The 19,109-nt window shown below is 36.8% G+C and overlaps 2 protein-coding genes across 2 annotated transcripts in view; both read left to right on the forward strand.

Moving 5' to 3' along the window:
* LOC107677746 (serine/threonine-protein kinase ATR-like) overlaps positions 1–5,665 on the forward strand; it is a 34,360-nt gene extending 28,695 nt beyond the window's left edge. Inside the window, exons 38-47 of the mRNA XM_016472767.1 lie at positions 988–1,220; positions 1,317–1,451; positions 1,634–1,834; positions 1,946–2,089; positions 2,177–2,327; positions 3,146–3,302; positions 3,466–3,619; positions 3,713–3,864; positions 5,020–5,125; positions 5,361–5,665. Of these exons, the coding sequence (XP_016328253.1) occupies positions 988–1,220; positions 1,317–1,451; positions 1,634–1,834; positions 1,946–2,089; positions 2,177–2,327; positions 3,146–3,302; positions 3,466–3,619; positions 3,713–3,864; positions 5,020–5,125; positions 5,361–5,534 (1,607 nt within the window). The 3' untranslated portion in view covers positions 5,535–5,665. The remainder of the gene's footprint in view (positions 1–987; positions 1,221–1,316; positions 1,452–1,633; positions 1,835–1,945; positions 2,090–2,176; positions 2,328–3,145; positions 3,303–3,465; positions 3,620–3,712; positions 3,865–5,019; positions 5,126–5,360) is intronic.
* A 473-nt stretch (positions 5,666–6,138) lies between these two features.
* Positions 6,139–17,826, forward strand: LOC107677756 (uncharacterized). Its single transcript, XM_016472778.1, has 3 exons — positions 6,139–6,199; positions 9,412–12,168; positions 17,390–17,826. The coding sequence occupies exon 2, from the start codon at positions 9,434–9,436 to the stop codon at positions 12,161–12,163; it is 2,730 nt and encodes a 909-aa protein (XP_016328264.1). The 5' UTR covers positions 6,139–6,199; positions 9,412–9,433; the 3' UTR covers positions 12,164–12,168; positions 17,390–17,826.
* The last annotated feature ends 1,283 nt before the right edge of the window (positions 17,827–19,109 follow it).

The raw sequence follows: 19,109 nt of genomic DNA on the forward strand, positions 1-19,109 counted from the left end.
TTATAAGGAGCCCAAATATGCACATATGAAAGAAAAAAATCAGAATTTTATAGCACGTGTACAGTGTAACAGCAAAGAACTTTTTTACATTTTAGAGAAGTCAAGTTGCGAAACCGAACAGGACCACATGGAGATGCCAAAAAAAAACTAAACCAACCGCCTGCTGACTGCATTTATATATCTACTACAGTACACGGATCCATTCAGAATAACTAATTACAGCAACATAAACATGACAAATCAAAACATTATCGTGAATGTGTGTGGAAACAACGTGAGTGTATGGAAATGTCTGTGCCTGTGCATAAATAATAACGGACTCATGCGTGCTTACTGTACTGTACGACTCCTGTACGCCACCGCAATTGTCTTTACCTTGATTGCAGTCTTCATCCATTAAAACTTTACTAGTGAGACTGGTTATCAAGTCGAGAAACCATAGTTTGCATCTCATCTGGCGATACAGCGGTGGGATGTGTTGACAATCCGTTCAGTCTGTACTTCACACAGCGCGACGTGTGAGGGCTCGCGCTCTTCAGAGACAATCTCAGATGACAGAGCTTGTGTTTAAAGCGAAACACACTGGAATGAATAATTCACTTAAAACGCAACGTGAGTCTCTGTTCTCTCTGCGATCTCTGATGTAATCAGCCTGGTTTCCTTTATAGTAGCACTGTTTTGGACGGATTGTTTGAATGCATTCGCTTACCTGGATCATTGGACTGAAAACTTTCCCGGAGTTTAGCAGCTTAAAATGACCTAATAGCAAGCAGAGTAGCAAAATTGGGTTAAAGGGTTAGAATAGAAATTGTGCTTCAGTAATTTTGTGTTAATTGCGCAAAATTATTTTAACACGTTAAGGATTGTAAAATTAATCGCATGCGTTAACGATGACAGCCCTACTTTTAAATAATAAATTATTTGTGTTGACCAGTAATTGATTTCTGATTTCCACTATGACACACCAGCTTCCTCCTTTTTTTTCAGCTGGCCGCTCTGACCGAGCCCAGATGCGTGCTGAACTCACTAAGATCAATTCCGTCATCAGCGAACACACCAGCAACCTCTCGCCCTATCAGTTCCTCACAGCCTTTTCACAGCTCATCTCCCGAATCTGCCACTCCAACAATGAAGTCTTTGCTGTGCTGATGGAGATTGTGGCCAAAGTTTTCTTAGCTTACCCACAGCAAGCTATGTGGATGATGACTGCTGTGTCAAAGGTCAGACACCTTAGACACATCTACAACCATAAATAGTGTCTTTTCACGGATATAAACTGTTTAATGTATGTGCTTTTTTCATTTTTTTTTTTTTAGTCCTCCTATCCGACCCGAATGAACAGATGTAAGGAGATCCTGAAGAAGGCCGTCAGTCTAAATGAGTCATTTGGGAAATTTATCGGAGATGCCAACAGACTGACTGACAAGCTGGTGGAGCTCGGCAATAAACCAGTAGGACAAGACTGTACCGCTAACAAGAAAATAATATTTTGATTTCCATGGAAACTGCTTTTATGCATTTATTCTTAATCTTTACTATTCCCTAACTTTCTGCTTAGCATTCATTTTAAACTCAGTTGGTTCTAAAATGACTGTTGCATGCAGTCAGACTGTGTTTTTGTTTAATTGTGTAGGTGGATGGGAACAGCAGCACCCTCAGCATGAGCGTACACTTCAAAATGCTGAAGAAACTGGTGGAAGAGCCTACCTTCAGTCAGATCCTGATCCCCCTGCAGTCTGTCCTTATACCCACCCTGCCTTCCACTGGCGGAGCCAACCCCAAACACGATGCCTTTCCAGGACACTGGGTCTACCTCGGTGGCTTTGATGACACAGTCAGTCCCGCCTGTTTCACCATACACCAGTTTTTGAGCACATAATGCATCACTCTCATTTCAGATGATACTTTATTCATGATTCATCATTACACATTTCATTTAATCAAGGTGGAGATCTTGGCATCCTTGCAGAAGCCTAAAAAGATCTCGCTCAAGGGCTCTGATGGAAAGTTCTACACCATGATGTGCAAACCTAAAGATGACCTGAGGAAAGATTGCAGGCTGATGGAGTTCAACTGTCTCATTAATAAGGTACTAGAGATGTGCTGTTCACTAAATACCTGAATGATGAACTGCATTTTCCTGAGAACTTGCCTAATAAAAATGTGCCTTTGTTAGTCTTTGAGGAAAGATGCGGAGTCTAGACGGAGGGATTTGCACATTCGGACATATGCAGTCATCCCTCTAAATGAAGAGTGCGGCATAATCGAGTGGGTCAACAACACGGCGGGTGTACGCCACATCCTCACAAAGCTGTATAAAGAGAAAGGTGTGCTGATTTCATAGCCTTGATTTCTTGTCAGGATATACAGTGTATGTCATAATAGAGTAATGTTATGAGTTGCATAATATCCTGACACAGATCGTAAAATAAAAGCTTGTATCACTCTGAAGTGATTTATTTTGTGGTAATGATCAGTTTACAGTTGTTATCACCAAATAAATAAACATAGGCCTACTGCCATTCAAAAGTTTGGGTCAGTAAGATTTTTTTTTTTTTTGGCAAGATGCATTAAATTGATCAAAAAAGGCAGCAAAGACATTTATAATGTTCCAAAAGATTTCTGTTTCACATAAATGCTGTTTTTTTAAACTTTCCATTCATCAAAGAATCCTGGAAAAAAAATGATTTCCACAAAAAAGTATTAAGTAGCACCGTTTTCAACAATGATAATAAGAAGAAATGTTTCTTGAGCAGCAAATCAGCATATTAGATTGATTTCTGAAGGATCATGTGACACTGAAGACTGGAGTAATGATGCTGAAAATTCAGTTTTGCCATCACAGGAATAATTTACATTTTAAAATATATTCAAATAGAAAACATTTATTTTAAATCATAATAATGTTTCACAACATTTCTGTTTTAATAAATTTTTATTGACCCCAAACTTCTGAACGGTAGTGTACTGTATATAAACATGAAATATTGATTAACCAATCAGAATCAATTCTAGAGAGCGTTAAGCATGCTGCTTTAAAAATTTTAAGCATACTGGGTGTTATTTTCAGGCTGTTTTCAATTCCCATATTTTTAGTGAAATTGGTCTAAATTGAGTTAAAGTGGTGTATTTGTTTTTTGAACAGGGATCTATGTCAGTGGGACAGAGCTGCGAAAGCTGATTTTGCCAAAAACAGCATCTTTTCAGGAGAAGCTAAAGCTGCACAAAGATGTGCTGTGTGCCAGACACCCACCAGTTTTTCATGAGTGGTTCCTACAGACGTTTCCTGATCCCACCTCTTGGTATATATATTACAGGCTTTCAGTGTTCATATTCATAATATTTTTGCACAGTAATATGCTAAATGCTTCTTAGTGTTTGCTATTAAGGTGAGTTTTGAGTAATTCATTAGGAAAGCACTTACTTGAACATCTTTGCACATGGGGCAAATGTGGCATTTCACAGGTACAACAGCAGGTCTGCTTACTGTCGCTCTACTGCAGTCATGTCTATGGTGGGCTATATTCTTGGACTTGGCGATCGCCATGGAGAAAACATTTTGTTTGACTCCCTAACTGGCGAGTGTGTCCATGTGGATTTCAACTGCCTCTTCAACAAGGTTTGAGATGAATGAGGATTGTGACAGTTTTATTACTCCCTATACTTGATATCTTTGGGTAACTGAAAAATAAATGTGTTTTTGGTGCTTAAGGGGGAGACATTTGATGTTCCTGAGGTGGTTCCCTTCCGGCTCACTCAGAACATGGTTCATGCGATGGGGCCGATGGGCACAGAGGGCCTGTTCAGACAGGCCTGTGAAGTCACACTCAGACTTATGAGGGACCAGAGAGAGCCACTCATGAGGTGAACATCTCTGAACTTACACAGGCAGACAAAATTCCACTACTGTTCAAAAGTTTGTGGTCGGTAAGATAAAAAAAAAAAAAAGAGATTTTTTAAAATAAGTTTCGTATGCTCACCAAGGCTGCATTTATTTGATTAAAAATACAGTACTAACAGTAATATGCTGAAATATTATAATTAAAAAATATATATATTTTAAAATCTAACTTTTTGCTGTGATGGCAAAACTGAATTTTCAGCAGCCGTTACTCCAGTCTTCAGTGTCACATGATCCTTCAGAAATCATTCGAAAATTATTTGGTGTTCAAGGAACATTTATTATTATCAATGTTGAAAACTGTTGTGCTCTTTAATATTTTTTATGGAAACTTTGATAAATAGAAAGTTCAAAAGATCAGCCTTTATTTGAAATGGAAACAAAATTTACTGTCGCTTTTGATCAAAATTAAAGTTAACAAAAGTATTAATTTCTTTCGAAATAAAAACATAACCCCTATGACCCCTAACTTTGAACGATACGATGCAGGAACATACATATCAATGTCACTTTAGTTGATCTTACTAATTACTCTTACTACTACTAGATGTTTGTCTATTTTTTTTCTTTTTTGGTATATTATTTATCAAGGGTTAGAGGATTGACCAGTATTATTTTTATGACTGTTACAGATAAAGATTATGTTTATGTGTCTAACCTGAACTGTATTTTAATCCATTTTCTTTCTGTTATTTTAATAACAGGACTAATCATTGGACTACAACAACCAAAGCAAAATATACAATATGAATATTTTAAATATTTTTTATTAATTTGTAACATTGTAAAATATTTTTTTTGGCAATGTAAATAATCACTTTTGAGCTTAAAATGCAATGCATTCCTCACTTGTAAATAAGTAATCTACTTTACCTCTGAACACTGTTATTTCCTGTTGAATGCCCGGTTGTGTAATGGCATTGTTGAATGATATTCCTTATAGACCCACAAAATAGAGCACTTAGTAGTAGACCTGATACTGAAGTAGAAATGCATGAATACTGAAGAAAAACTGTTCTATGCGGGGTGTGTTCGATTTGCGTAATGAGTTTAACATTTCATACAGTATTTGTATAATACTTAAAATTTCATGATGTCTTTTTATTCCTTTTAACCAGTGTTTTAAAAACATTCCTGCATGATCCTTTGGTAGAATGGAGTAAACCTGTCAAGGGTTCCTCTAAGACACAAGTCAATGAATCTGGAGAGATCCTCAATGAGAAGGTTAGTTACTTCAGCCTGAATGAAGATGCTTGTCTGTCATATGTGCTTATATATTCAGCTAAGCAGGCTTGAATTATGAGTGAACATAAGGAATTATGGTTCGAAGTTAGAATACACTTGCTTGTCAGTGCCTCATCTTTATATGCAATTTGAGCTGTTGCATTTTACTGTCGATTAAGTAATGAGCTTAAATAATAGTTGTAAATAGCCATAATTTGGTTTTGTTCCACTCTAGGCTAAGACTCATGTTCTGGACATAGACCAGCGTCTTCAGGGAGTGATCAAGAACAGGAATAAAGTGATGGGCCTGCCTCTGTCTATTGAGGGCCATGCACACTATCTCATTCAAGAAGCCACGGATGATAACCTCCTGTGCCTTATGTACCTTGGATGGGGTCCTTATCTGTGATCAACATTTGCACTTCAGAGTTGGAGAACATAATATTTCTGTTTAGTTCTGAACTTTTTCTTTTTTTTCTAAAAACTGTTGTCTCTTGTTTTCAGTGTTCCTCAGAAGTTTAATAAAATTTCAAATTTCAAGAATGCAACTTCATTCTTATGTGTTTTGATTTACAAGTAAAATATTAACATTAGTGTCATAGTACAAGCAAACATTGAGCATTAGCTTTGTTTTGGCACTAATTATTGAAAATTATTCTACGGATTCAAATAGCTATTATTGTGGCTTTAAGTTGAGTGAAGTGGCTTTAATGGAATTAGTGGTTTGTGATGCACCGGTTTTCTTATATTTATTTTTTTAGGGGAATATATTGCTAATATTCGTCTCTCAGTTTGAGCTGAGCCTGGAGGCTTTATATTTCACAACCAGAGATGTTATGAAAGCCCTGCGGTGATATTTCAGTGTCCACAGGGTGTGAAAACGTTCCGCGCTCGTTGTCTCCAGGCTTATGATCAGCGAGTGATGATGCTGTGTTGTGAGCGTTATTCTGTCTTCTGATTGGCTATCGTAATTATCTCCACACGCGCGCTGACAGCCAGAGCGTCCCATCTTGTCGCGCTTGTCAGCCACCAGTCCAGCTCCCGCCAAACGCCTTTCGTTACAATCTGCTTCAGGTATGTATTAAAATGACCGCCGAAATGACGTGCCATTCGAATTCATTCATTTATTAGAATTCAGTGGACTTTGTTTTAAGCAAAAACGTGTGTATCAAGGCGTTGCTCAAATTAAATCGAACGACGAATTGCAAGCCAGTGGGGCTAGAGTACGTTACAAACAGGAGTTATTCCTAAATATAAAATCAATGGAATTTTGTTTTTGTGAGGCTTTTCGCGATTGGCTCATTACCGGTAGTATGACCTGTTGTTTATTTCAAATTGTAGAGCCATATAATGCTCAATCTGGTCATAATATTCATGTGTGACCTATTTTATAAGCTATACAGATTGTCCTTGTGTTATCAGATTTGAGTTTCAGTTAAATGATATCAGTATCAAACGAAGTGCACAATAGGCAATTGTTACATCCCGTTTTTCTTACTACAAATCAACCTTTTTGTAGTCATCTTTTGCTTTAAAATATACTTTACAATAGCTGTGTAGTATAAATATTTACATTGTAGCAACTGTGGTATAAATAGTTACATAATACTGGACCATTGAATTTATTTAAATACAAGAAGTATTACACTTTTCCCTATTAGGTCAAATAATATTGTTACTGTTTATTACTGAATAGTTTTCACATATGTGCGGCAATGAATCTTTTAGCTGTCAGGAATAATATAAAACACAAATGTGGAATAACAATTGTAAAATGAGTAAAATCCCTTTTAAATGAATATTGTTCAGCTGATAAGAGCAGTCTTCTCATTTTTTTTTTCTGAAATAATGTTCATTACTTGTTTTGAAGATTCATTTATTGTGAATTTCTGTTGCATATAGAAATTTCTCACTGATCTCATAGCCAGTTTAACGTGTAGATTCAAAAGCATCAAAAATGAAAGCAAAACATTAGATATATAAAAATGTTTATTTTCTTATATTTTAAATAAGGTGTATTAAATGCTGTGCATTTTAACAGTTTTTTTTTTTTTTTTAATGTTCTTAATCTTGTTCAGGTTTGAGTAGGGTTGCCAAATTCCAGGAATTTTCAAGACTGGAAACTTTCTATGGGAATTAATGGGAATATATGGGAATTAACGGGAATTTGTGGGAATAAACTGGAAATTTGCAAAATTGCAGGAACTGGGGACTGAAATGTAGTTGAGAAAAAATCTTGCAGCATAATCTTGGTTAAAACAACCTGATTTAATGCAATTTCAGTTTATTTTCTACCCTACACATTGCTCAATCGCATGCACACAGCACACTGCTTACTGCAGGGCTATTGAGGCCACACACCCTACATGCACCGTGCTTTCCTCCATAACATGAACGGATCATTTCTTAAATCCTGCACACAAAATATCAAAATGTCCATCTTGGTAAGTATTCATGTACATTACATGAATATTACAAAAAACAATTGTTTAAAACTTCCTTGTGCTGTGTGTAATATAATGTGCAACTAAATTAGGCTATACCATTGAAAAAACAAATACACTGACTGAACAAACCATAGACTGGAACAAATATTTAGGTGAGATAATAATAAAACAGAACTCTAAAAATGGCCCTCCCCCACACACAATCCCATCTAAGTTTTGATATTCTAAATATATTTGATCTATGGGATTCAAGTTTAACTAGTAAACACCAAAAAGTGTTTTTACAGTAGCTAGCTAGCCAGTAAATCAAGATATGAAAAATCTAAGCGAGTTAGCACTATTTCATTGACAATTTATGAGGTATAAACTAGCTCAAGCTGTGATGCTCTTTCTGCTAGCCAGTTTTCTGTTATACAGAAGTACAGTACTGGTCAAAAGTTTGGAAACATTAGTATTTTAATGTTTCAAACATTGCATATCTTTTGCTCATTAAGCCTTAATTTATTTGATCAAAAATACAGAACAAAACGGTAATATTGCGCAGTATTACTGGTATTACAATTTAAAATAATGGTTTTCGGGTTTTTATATACTTTAAAATATAATGTATTTCTGTGATGCAAAGCTGAATTTTGAACATCATTACTCCAGTCTTCAGTGTCACATGATTCTTCAGAAATCATTATAATATACTTATTTATAATAAATTTTGGAAACAGTTGTGCTGTTTAATTTTTTTTTTATGAACTGATTCTTTTTTCAGGATTCTTTGATGAATAAAGAGTTAAAAAAAAAAGAACAGCATTTATTTAAAATAGAAATCCTTTTTTAACAATACACTACCATTCAAAAGTTTGGGGTTAGTATCTTTTCTCTTTTTTTGAAATAAATTAATACTTTTATTCAACAAGGATGTGTTAAATTAATAAAAAGTGTATTATTGTAAGTGTATTATACAGTAAAGACTGTATGTGTATTATTGTAGGTGTAGTAAATGCACTACATCTGAAAGCTCGTAATGGAGATTTACTACTAATCACAGAACCGCTTTACTGATGAGATGCACACTTATTTATAATCAATTTTGGAAACAGTTGTGCTGTTTAAAATTCTTTTTTCAGGATTCTTTAATGAACAAAGAGTTAAAAAAAGAACAGCGTTTATTTAAAATAGAAATCCTTTTTTAACAATACACTACCATTCAAAAGTTCGGGGTCAGTATCTTTTCTCTTTTTTTTAATTAAATTTCATTCATTCATATTCAACAAGGATGTGTTAAATGAATAAAAAGTAATAGTAAAGACTTATATTGTTAGAAAATATTTCTATTTTGAATAAACACTGTTCACAAGTTTTTATTCATCAATAAAAAAAGATTTCTATTTTGAATAAACACTGTTCACAAGTTTTCATTCATCTATAAATCCTAAAAAAGCATCACTGATTTCCCCCAAAATCCAAAAATTTCATTTGTATTAAAATTTGTATTAGTTTGCATGCATGTGAGCCTATGATCAAACAAAATGTTTATATTTATGTTTGTATATGATAGTTTTATAATTTTCCCCAAATTTTCAATGAATTCCTATAAATTCCCATAAATTCTTGGTAAATTTCAAACTTGGAATATTTCCAAAATTCCCCAGACGAAGTTCCCATGGAAGGTTTCCGAAAATTTTCCACCCCTTTGCAACCCTAGGTTTGAGTGATAAAGGATGAAATAGTAGACACATTTATGATTAAAGTACAATATAACATTGTAAAATATTTGAAAAATGAAATAAAAATCATAACAAATCCTCCTATATTTACTGTATCCTGCATTTGTCTCGTATCTAGTTACAGTTATGTGTATGAAAACATGGAGCTGTCAAAGAGTGAAGATTCTTCAGTTGATCGGAAGAGGTCAAGTAAGGCACATGGCCGGAGTAAGTGGCCTGAAGAGCACAAATCTCAAACCACCACTAAGAATGGATTTGTAAATACACACAGTACTGATGAAAGCCCATCCTCACTGCCTGTGCCAGACACTCTGGACATACTGTCTCCAGGGGTTAGTGACACGCTCTCAGAAGGTCATAGGCAGTTCCTTGGCTCTTTTAGAAGAAGCATAACCCATGACTGTGTGAGAGGAACGGGACAGCAGCAAGCTGTGAGCCCTGTGTACAAAGATGGGACCAACTGGCACCATCACCATAAGCTGGTGACCAGTGTCAGCTTTTCAGGATTCGAGGCGCCTCTAAGGTTGCTTCGTGAGAATCGAGATACATCTGGCAGCAGTCATGAAATCATTGATTACCGTAACCTAACACCTCAAGTGCCCTTTGTGCCCTGCATAGCCAAATTCATTCCTAAAAAGAGGATCTCCCTGAGGAAACCTAGAAAGGCCATTAAGGACTTGTTTGTTCACAATAGACACAAACATGAGAAAGCTATGTCACCAAGTACACCATGTCATATTGCAGGTGAGAATGTTCCAACATTGAAACGGACGGGGAAGACGGTAAGGCACCGAGAACGTACCACTGTAGGTAACAGATATAATGATGAACTCAGTGAGACTCCCTCCGATTCTTCCAGTGAATGTTGTGCTAATGTCTGTGAGGATGCTGCTTCATTAAAAAGCTTTGGATCTCAGTCTGGTTGTGGTGAGATATTTGCTGATGAACTTGTATCACCTGAGGGGGTCCTTAGCCCTGAGCATCACAAAGTTGCCTGTGAACATCTGAGGCAAAGCCCTACTACAACAGGTTTCCAGGGAGGCAAGGAGTGTCTGGCTTCTCCAGCGCACGCTGAGGTCCTAGACATGTTTGGGTTGTGGGAAACTCTAAACAGAACTTTGCTTCTAGGGCAAAGTTCAAAAGCAACAGGACATGCAACAAAATCCACAACCCCTATCACAAAATCTCCTTCCACAACCAAGTCTGAAGATGAAACAACAAATACACCACAACCTGTAGAGTCCGAGATCAGGGAATTTAAAACTGATGTGATAAAACCCAAAAGTGATAACCAAGGGAACACCAGTGATGAGGGCTACTGTGATTATGTTTCTCCTGGTTTTGAGGACCACAGCAGAAGTTCCCACACTCCAGTGCATTCCATTAAGTTCCCTAGGGACACGTACAGTAGAGATGCTCTTTATGAGCTATTCTGTGACCCCAGCAAGGCAGAGATGACCTCGATCTTTAATGATGAGATCAATCTAACAGACAGCATTGTTGGCCAGTGCAGTGATCTTCCATTATCCATGTACAGCTTCCATGTTGGAGCAGAGGAGAATCTTGCCCCACCTTTGGCTCAGGACTTTGTTGGTCAAGAGCTTCTGCAAAGTAAATGGATGGGGAAGGATTGCTTACTAAAGCTTTGTGACACTGAGATATCTATGGCTATGGGTATAGTTAATTGGCTAAAGCATAGGACTGACAATAGCAACCCAACAGAGTTGAGATCTTCACAAATTAGCAGTGAAGAAACAAGAGATGAATGTCTGAGATGCAAAACCCAGTCAGCAGAGAGTAGGAAATCAACAAAAGGATCAAGAACTGTTAACGGTAGAGGAGACACAGCTGATTTCAAAGAGTCAAGTCAGAAAAGCGTTGGTGTTCTGCCTTCAAAATATGATGCAAACACAGTGATGTCAACCTTGGCCTCTCCAGAGAGCCAACCCAAGACCCCAATGAGTGGTGTGTGTTTCAGGATATTCAATATCGACTCTCCTAAAACTCCAGCTGGAGATTTGCAGTCCCCAGTGGTAAGCTCTCCTGGTTCTGGGACAAGGTCTTTGTTTGTGTTGGCCATAAACAAGGATTCTCTTTGTGAATCTTGCAAGAGTTCCCTGAAAAATGGAGTGAAAGATCTGCACCTGTGCCGTTCTTGTATGTCCCTCATTGAGCACATCAAGACTTCAGACCTTTGGGGCCATGCCAGTCTTCCTAGGTCCACTCCAACTCCACAGCCAATAACCAGAGACCTACTCTCTCCAGCCAGCACCTGCGGGATAAGTAGTGACATCAGTCTAGCTTCTCTTGTTGAGCAGTGTGCAAGTCAGTTGTCTTCTATGAAAATCAACTTTACTCAAGCTCACTCAAGCTGTGAGATAAGAGATATCCTTGTACCTGAGCAAGGGGTAAAAAGGAACAAAGAACACTCTCAAAAATACATAAAGAAAAAGAAAAGGCCAGTGGCAACTTCTGAGAGAAGCTTGCATGATAGACATCACTTGAGGAAGTCCAACTTTTCTGAAGATGTGAAACCTTCCCTTTTGGAGACTAAGGGACTTGTCACTACCAATGGTTCTGATGATTTGGTGTTAGAAACTTACGGTCCATGTGACGTTGAATCTGGTGATGCAGACGTATCTCAAGCTACCAGGCCTACATCTCTTCCTCTCATGGCCTCTGCCTCTTCAGATTTTCTTTGCAGAGAGGACCACCACATACACCATTTGAATAAGATGGAAGAGGGAAACCCATCCAAAAAGAAGCACAGATTACGGCATCACAGGAAGTCTGCTATGAATAGTGAGGGATCATGCAGTGTCTTTCCAGGGGATAGAAAAGTAGAAAGCAGATGCAGAATGAAGAAGTGAAACAGGTGCTGGATTTTTCTAATCAAGAGTTAGCACATATTTGCACAATTATATCATTTCATTTGATGTCAGCGCAGTCCCATCCATCCATCCATCCATCCAATCATCCATCCATCAATCCATGTCTAGCTGTTTGTCATCTGTTGTGGTAATGTAACATTGTCTAAAATGTTTAGACAAATATTTGTTAAAATGGACATTTTTAATTAAATATTAGACAATAAGTATAATACAATGATTGTAATATGCAGTCTAAAATATATTTAAACACTTGCCACACTGCAGGACGCTACCACTGTTTCATGTCATGTTGATTATCCAGTTCATTTTCTTTTTAAAATATGTTTGCATTATTTATTTGCTTTTTAATGTATCTTTCCAAATCACTGTAATCTTATTGCAAGAAAAATAGAGCTAAGAAAAGTTTCATTATTAATGACTGTAGGGGTGCTTGAGAAGCACCTGTGCTATAGTGAGGCCTCAGAGGAAACATGTCGCTTAGTCCTTCATCCTGCTGTCAAATTCTCACATGCCTTGCAGGTATACTCACAGCAAGCACGTTCTCCTTCAGTTCACTCACAAACAATGGCAAGAGGTGAAATTGGCATGCTATACTGTAACAGGCTGTCAATTGCAGCAGCAGAGCATTATGCAGTAAAAAAAAATACAATAGGAAAATCGGAAAGGTTTAACAGCATAATACTTCATATATTCTTATGTTTAGTCTTTTAAAAGCATTTTCAAAGTAGTATATTTAGAGTCTTTTTAAACTGCCAGTCATTAGTGCACATTTTTGCTGATCAGTGCCTTTAAAACCTCTTCTTTAATTACATCGTAAGGGAGTCAGTGGCCACTGTTTTGTGCTTGTGTCAGGGGAAGTGTTTGTGTCTCAGCGTTTCAAGGCTTTCTGGGAATTATTCTGCTGTAGCTGGGTCAGCAGAGGTGAGTAGTAGTATCCTACACTATGTGTCAGATTGGTGATTTATGACCTGATTTATGACCTGATTTATGACCCCCTGTCAGCGTTGATTGACAGGTTGTCATATGTCAAATGTGTACATGGTCAGATTTATGACCTGATTTATGGCTATATGACCCCTCTGTCACCCTGACTGCCATGTCACCAGAGTCTTATCACCCCTGACTGACATGACAGTGGGGTGTGTAAATCAAAAGATCAAAACAGATGTTAGATCTGACTATTGATGTGTTTATGTCTGGATTTATGATGTTTATATCTCTTACCTGTGCCATGGGGGTTTTTATGGCGTTGTTCTTTCCTGACCTGTTGTTAACTTCCAGTCTGGAGGTGTTTGGGTTCTTCCTGATTGTGGAAAAAATGGCTAAGCAAAAGGTGTGTATTGTCACCTCAAAAGGATCAATATTTGTTTGATCTATACGGTATATGTTAATGCGTAGTCACCAACAGTGTGGCTACCGACCCATCTACATCTAAGCAAGGAGGTTGTCTGGGGCATCTGGCTTCCGTGTTTGTGTTTTAGGTCAACACCTTTGGTGGATTGGTGTCTAGACACCAGAGCCCAAAGCTTAAGAACCCAAACACCTCCAGACTGGAAGTTAACAACAGGTCAGGATAGAACAACGCCATAAAAACCCCCATGGCACAGGTAAGAGATATAAACATCATAAATCCAGACATAAACACATCAAAAGTCAGATCTAACATCTGTTTTGATCTTTTGATTTACACACCCCACTGTCATGTCAGTCAGGGGTGATAAGACTCTGGTGACATGGCAGTCAGGGTGACAGAGGGGTCATATAGCCATAAATCAGGTCATAAATCTGATCATGTACACATTTGACATATGACAACCTGTCAATCAACACTGACAGGGGGTCATAAATCAGGTCATAAATCTGATCATGTACACATTTGACATATGACAACCTGTCAATCAACACTGACAGGGGGTCATAAATCAGGTCATAAATCACTAATCTGACACATAGTGTAGGATACTACTACTGAGGTGCTTGAAGACTCTGATCTACGGGTTGTTTGGTGTGTGCGTCACTTGGACTGAATATGTAATTAGGATTTTAGGGGGAGGGAGGGTTTTAGTAATTTGGTCTATTATTAGTCCTCTAATGCAAACTATTTCACAAAAAAGATCTGAAATGACTGCACTCTGTCCTGAAATACATTCATATGGAAACATTGAAAACTACAATAAGCATTGTCTATCTGGATTTGTTCCTTTATATATGACTTACTTATTAGCAGCTTCAGAATTATAGTTCTCCAGGCGAACGTGTTTGGAGTAAATTAATGAGCAGGATAGCTTTTGATAGGGCTTCAAGGTCAGATATCCTCCCTATATATCTGTGTCTTGCTATATATTTCAGCTGATATCTTGAAACAGATGGGAAAGCTCTCAGTATATTGGCAGTGTACCACCATGAAAGTGGATATGATGTTAGAGTCGTAAGGTTCTGATTTAGCATTTGATGCTGCAGTTAATTCTTTTTTGCAATTGTTTTATATTGCATGGGGCTGTGTTTTGATGAAGATTTTATTATTTTTTATTTTGCTTAGATGCTATTTGGTGATTAGGACTTGTCTAAAAAGAAGACATCCTACCTGTGGTAATTAATTATTTAAAATGGTAACGGTGGAACTGAAAGTAAATGGAATTTGAGGAGAATAGCTTGTTAATAATTTAATAAGGCTGTCTGGCCCTGTTGACATAGAATTTGATTCAAATTCAAAATGCCTTAAATGTTTTTTTTTTCGCCTTTGTGTAATCTCTTAATGGGCATTTTACAGCCTTTTAGCCAATCTTCTTACCGTTCTGCTGCTAAAAAGGGCCCCAAAATGTGGGAAGAGCACTGATTGTGTCAGATTGCAGGTTGCTACTTATTTATTTACTCTCAAGAACATGTGAATCCTCTAGGTCAGTGGTTCTCAACAATTTTGACTTGAAAGCCCCCCATTGTCTAACACAATATTGAAAGGCCCCCCATATTTGCTAAGATATTATGATAATGCTGCTTGTTTTCAAACTGAGTGTGTTCATATATTAAATTAATCAAGTTTCAAGATTTTGATTCTGTATGTATTTTACATAAAATAATAGATATTGTGGGGGTTAGCATTTTAATTATGTTTTAATTAACTTTATATTTAATTTAATTCTATAAAATATAAGATAATGTGAAATTGTAGGAACTAATTAAGAACTAAATCAACCTCTTGCATTTTAGGTAAATGGCCTTTTAGATTTGATTTAAACTGTAGGCTTGTCAGTAATGTTTTGCCTGCAGAAAATGTTGAATATAGATACTGAACTCATCTTGAGTTCCACTGTCACTCTAATCAGGCTAAAGTGGATTTTTATCCACCTTCAGTCTGCTTCTCTTAACAGAGCTGCTTTAGAAGATTAATAAGCAAATAAAACCGGGACAACATCAAGAGAGCGTGAGACAGGACTTTGTCTTATTTAGTGTTTGTATTTCTTATTGCAAGATCAGTGTACAATAAAAATGTGGAGCTTGTTTTTCCTTAGCAGGAAATGTATTTGTTAATAAAATAATAATAATAATAATTATTATTAAATGTATTTGAATGTGGCCTGAGGTATATTGCTCGGCTTGTTTTGGATGGTTATATCATGGTTACTGTGTTGGACATGAGTAGTGAATGGTCTATTGACATACTTTTATTTCCTGCTCAGCTCTCAGTGGATCTTCACACAACAGACAGCTGTTTTCATGTGCATCTGGAAAATATGAAAGTGTGTATTCAGTCTAAGCCACCAGTGACTTGCAGTGTTCTGGGGGGCACAGTCTACCCACATATGTTTTATTATGTAGTGACAGATGTTGGCATGTTGGTTTTTAATTAACCTTGATCAAAATGAGTTGGGTTACAGATAAAACAGTTATTTTTACACTGTAAAGTACAGTTTGGCCACTATGTGGCAGTATAGACATTTCACAACCTATGCATAAGTGCAGAAAACCCAGTGTGAGATTGAACAGAATGTTGAAACCACCTGCATTTCTTCACCAGAATCAAACTAAGCCTGTCTGTATTTCCTCATACATTATCTTTCATCAGAGCAGGACATTTTCTACGCATGCTTGTCTCATCTGATGCTGCTCTCCAGCAGTTCGGCTTGCAGCCAGAGGGGAAGGGGTTCATGTTGGCTTTGACTGGTCTATAATCCATCAGTGTGCTCCTGGGAGTGTTCCTAGCAACCCGGGAGCCACTACAGAGCAGATGTATAGAGCTGGCTGACTGCTGCCTATTGAGGGAGGTGATGCTGAACAGGACTCTGTTCTGTTTCCTGGCTTAGTTAGGGAATAAGCCTCATGCTGTTAGTTTGGTTGCATGACTTTGCGGACGATTTAGTCCAATGACATGGGACACAATGGGGGACTGTGTCAATATTGAGGGATGGAATTAGCTATTCGTGCAGGACACTAGGTTGGAAAAGGAATAGACTGCACTCCTAGAACCCTAAACCCTTCTAGAGTTGGTTGATGCTTAAAGGAAACAAATATTTGTCTCAAAGTAGAGTAATTAATCTGGTGCAGCTGCTTCAAATAATTGGCAAGGACAATGACAGGAGTGAAATGTACTCACTTCAGATGCTGAAAGAGTTTGTGAATAATTATAGGATCACAGTATGAGTGAATGTCACAATATCTGTCAAAACAACATGTTTCACCCCAAAAAAGAAAGAAAATAAAAAGGTAAATTATATTTTGCATAAACAGAAAATAAATTTGTAGGACCATAATAATGATGATGATAATGATAATAATAATAATAATAATATTATTATTACATTGTGACATTTAAGCACATTAAGCAACACAATTCTTGTTGACTGTCCAAACAATCAGTCTGTCAGTCAGTCAATCAATCTAATTCTCATTATTGTAATGTGAAAATAATTATATATTATTTAAACAATATATACATTATTTAAATTTAATTTTGAAAAGTACAGTTCTAAGTGAACAGGTATAATCATGGTATTTGTTTTATTTAATTTATGCTCATTAAAAAGTTTTGGACAGGAGGATTTTTATACATTATATCAGATTTATGAGAAATACAAATAATTTCTTATTTACATTTTGAGTCTTATTCTTTTTTTTGGTGGGGTAAATATGACATTTCTTTATGAGATTCAACCTTAGCGATTCTAGCACATTGACACATTGATGTGTTTTCTCATTTCTCCTGTACAGATTTTGAATTTGTGGATCCTGACTGTCTTAAACTCGTTTCTTCTGTCCAGTACCTCAGCCCTCTGGGCAGCTGACCTCTCTACCAGCTGTCAAAGTCTATACCTTTCTTCCACAAGAAATCTGACATGTTTGCTCGTTTTACTGTCAACTCAGCAACACTGTCAGCCTGGAACAACAACAGGTCTGTTGATCTGTTTGTTTGAAAAGTGAAAAGTCGTATCAGTGTTTTTCTCTCTCCATAGTGTTTCTGCAATCACTGCTATTTTTTATTGCAAGTTTATTGCTGGAGTTTTCAAACCAAGGATCAATGACAGTACATACTAGTGCAATAACTACAATAACACTTTATTAATGTCCGAGGGACACATTTTAAACTGTTGTCTTAGAGAAAAGTTATGGAATTTGACATTGTGGGAAGTTATACTTTAGCTTGTTTTTGTACAATCTGTCAAGCTATTTGAAAAGCTCTATTCTGGACTTTGGAAGAGAAACAGCCGATTTCTTGAAAGGATTGGGACAGCTGGAGACATAGCAATGGAATCAACTTTGCATTTTAATTTGTCCAATTAGAGTTCAAAACAGAGATGGATAATTGTGTATCAGTGAATAAATGAGGTAAAGTAGCCCTTTGAAAGAACGCCTCTGATCTGGCTGATGTGACCAGAATTGATGAGAGGCACCAAAAAAGGGTCCATTCATACATATAGTAGGCCTCTTCACAAAGCAGGCAGGTGGCACTTTTACTTGTTGTCTTTGTCCATTTTGGAATGTAATTCTGCCAGTTCAGTCCCTTTTTTTTTTTACTTTGTAAATACTTCAACTCAACCTAGACTGCAATAGTTCAGCTAGGGTTGTTATTGAACAGAATTCCCATAAATACAACCCCTGGTATGACTATTAATCTATATGTCTGCATGCACATCTATCTTTGAGCAGACAGTTATCTGCTTAAATATAGACGTCTGTACATCTATATTTGGGTGGCTGGTTTTCTGTTAGCACTGAGCTTAACTTCAAACCATTTATTTACACTCTTAATGGTTATGGATGTATATATAAATAAACCAAAATTTTGAAAAAATAAAATCGGATACCAAAGAAATGGTACCTTTAGAAGTGGCCTATATGTGCATGCAATCCTTGCTCTAAACAAAAGTAAGCCAAAGGGTCATTTCAAAGAAGCCCTTTCTGCTAAAACCTTAGCAGCTATTAGTAAAGTATTATATTTCAGGGCCTCAACCTGTTTTTCATTACATCAGCATCAGCCATAACAACATCTGGTACAGGGTTGGTGTCAGTAATGAAGGCAATGATAATCCTCATTAAAAGCACTCTAGTTTGGCATTGACAATTAAAAACAAGCTTTTCAGATAGCTTACTTTTTTCATATTATTTGATATACTTAAAATTGGGGAAGTTGTTTTATTTGTGTTGCTGTTTAGTATTTCTTGTACAAATGTAATTATATTACTTCTCAGGATAAGCTGTGTCAAAATCCAAGAATTAGATAACAGATTATAGCATGTAAGACTTGAACCACTGACAATATCCTAATAATATGAATGACTATATTGCTAAAGAATGTGTTGCATGAATTTGTAGGCTATATAAACTATGTAAAGTGCAGATTTTGTTGGAATGGAGTATTAAAGGGGTCATATGATGCTGCTAAAAAGAACATTATTTTGTGTATTTGGTGTAATGAAATGTGTTTATGCGG

This window comes from Sinocyclocheilus anshuiensis, unplaced genomic scaffold (assembly GCF_001515605.1).
Source record: "Sinocyclocheilus anshuiensis isolate Anshui unplaced genomic scaffold, SAMN03320099.WGS_v1.1 scaffold1299, whole genome shotgun sequence".
In the NCBI taxonomy this organism is placed as follows: Eukaryota; Metazoa; Chordata; class Actinopteri; order Cypriniformes; family Cyprinidae; genus Sinocyclocheilus; species Sinocyclocheilus anshuiensis.

Excerpts from the sequence above, each read along its gene's own strand:
- LOC107677756 (XM_016472778.1), top strand. The coding sequence starts at position 9,434 with ATGGAGCTGTCAAAGAGTGAAGATTCTTCAGTTGATCGGAAGAGGTCA.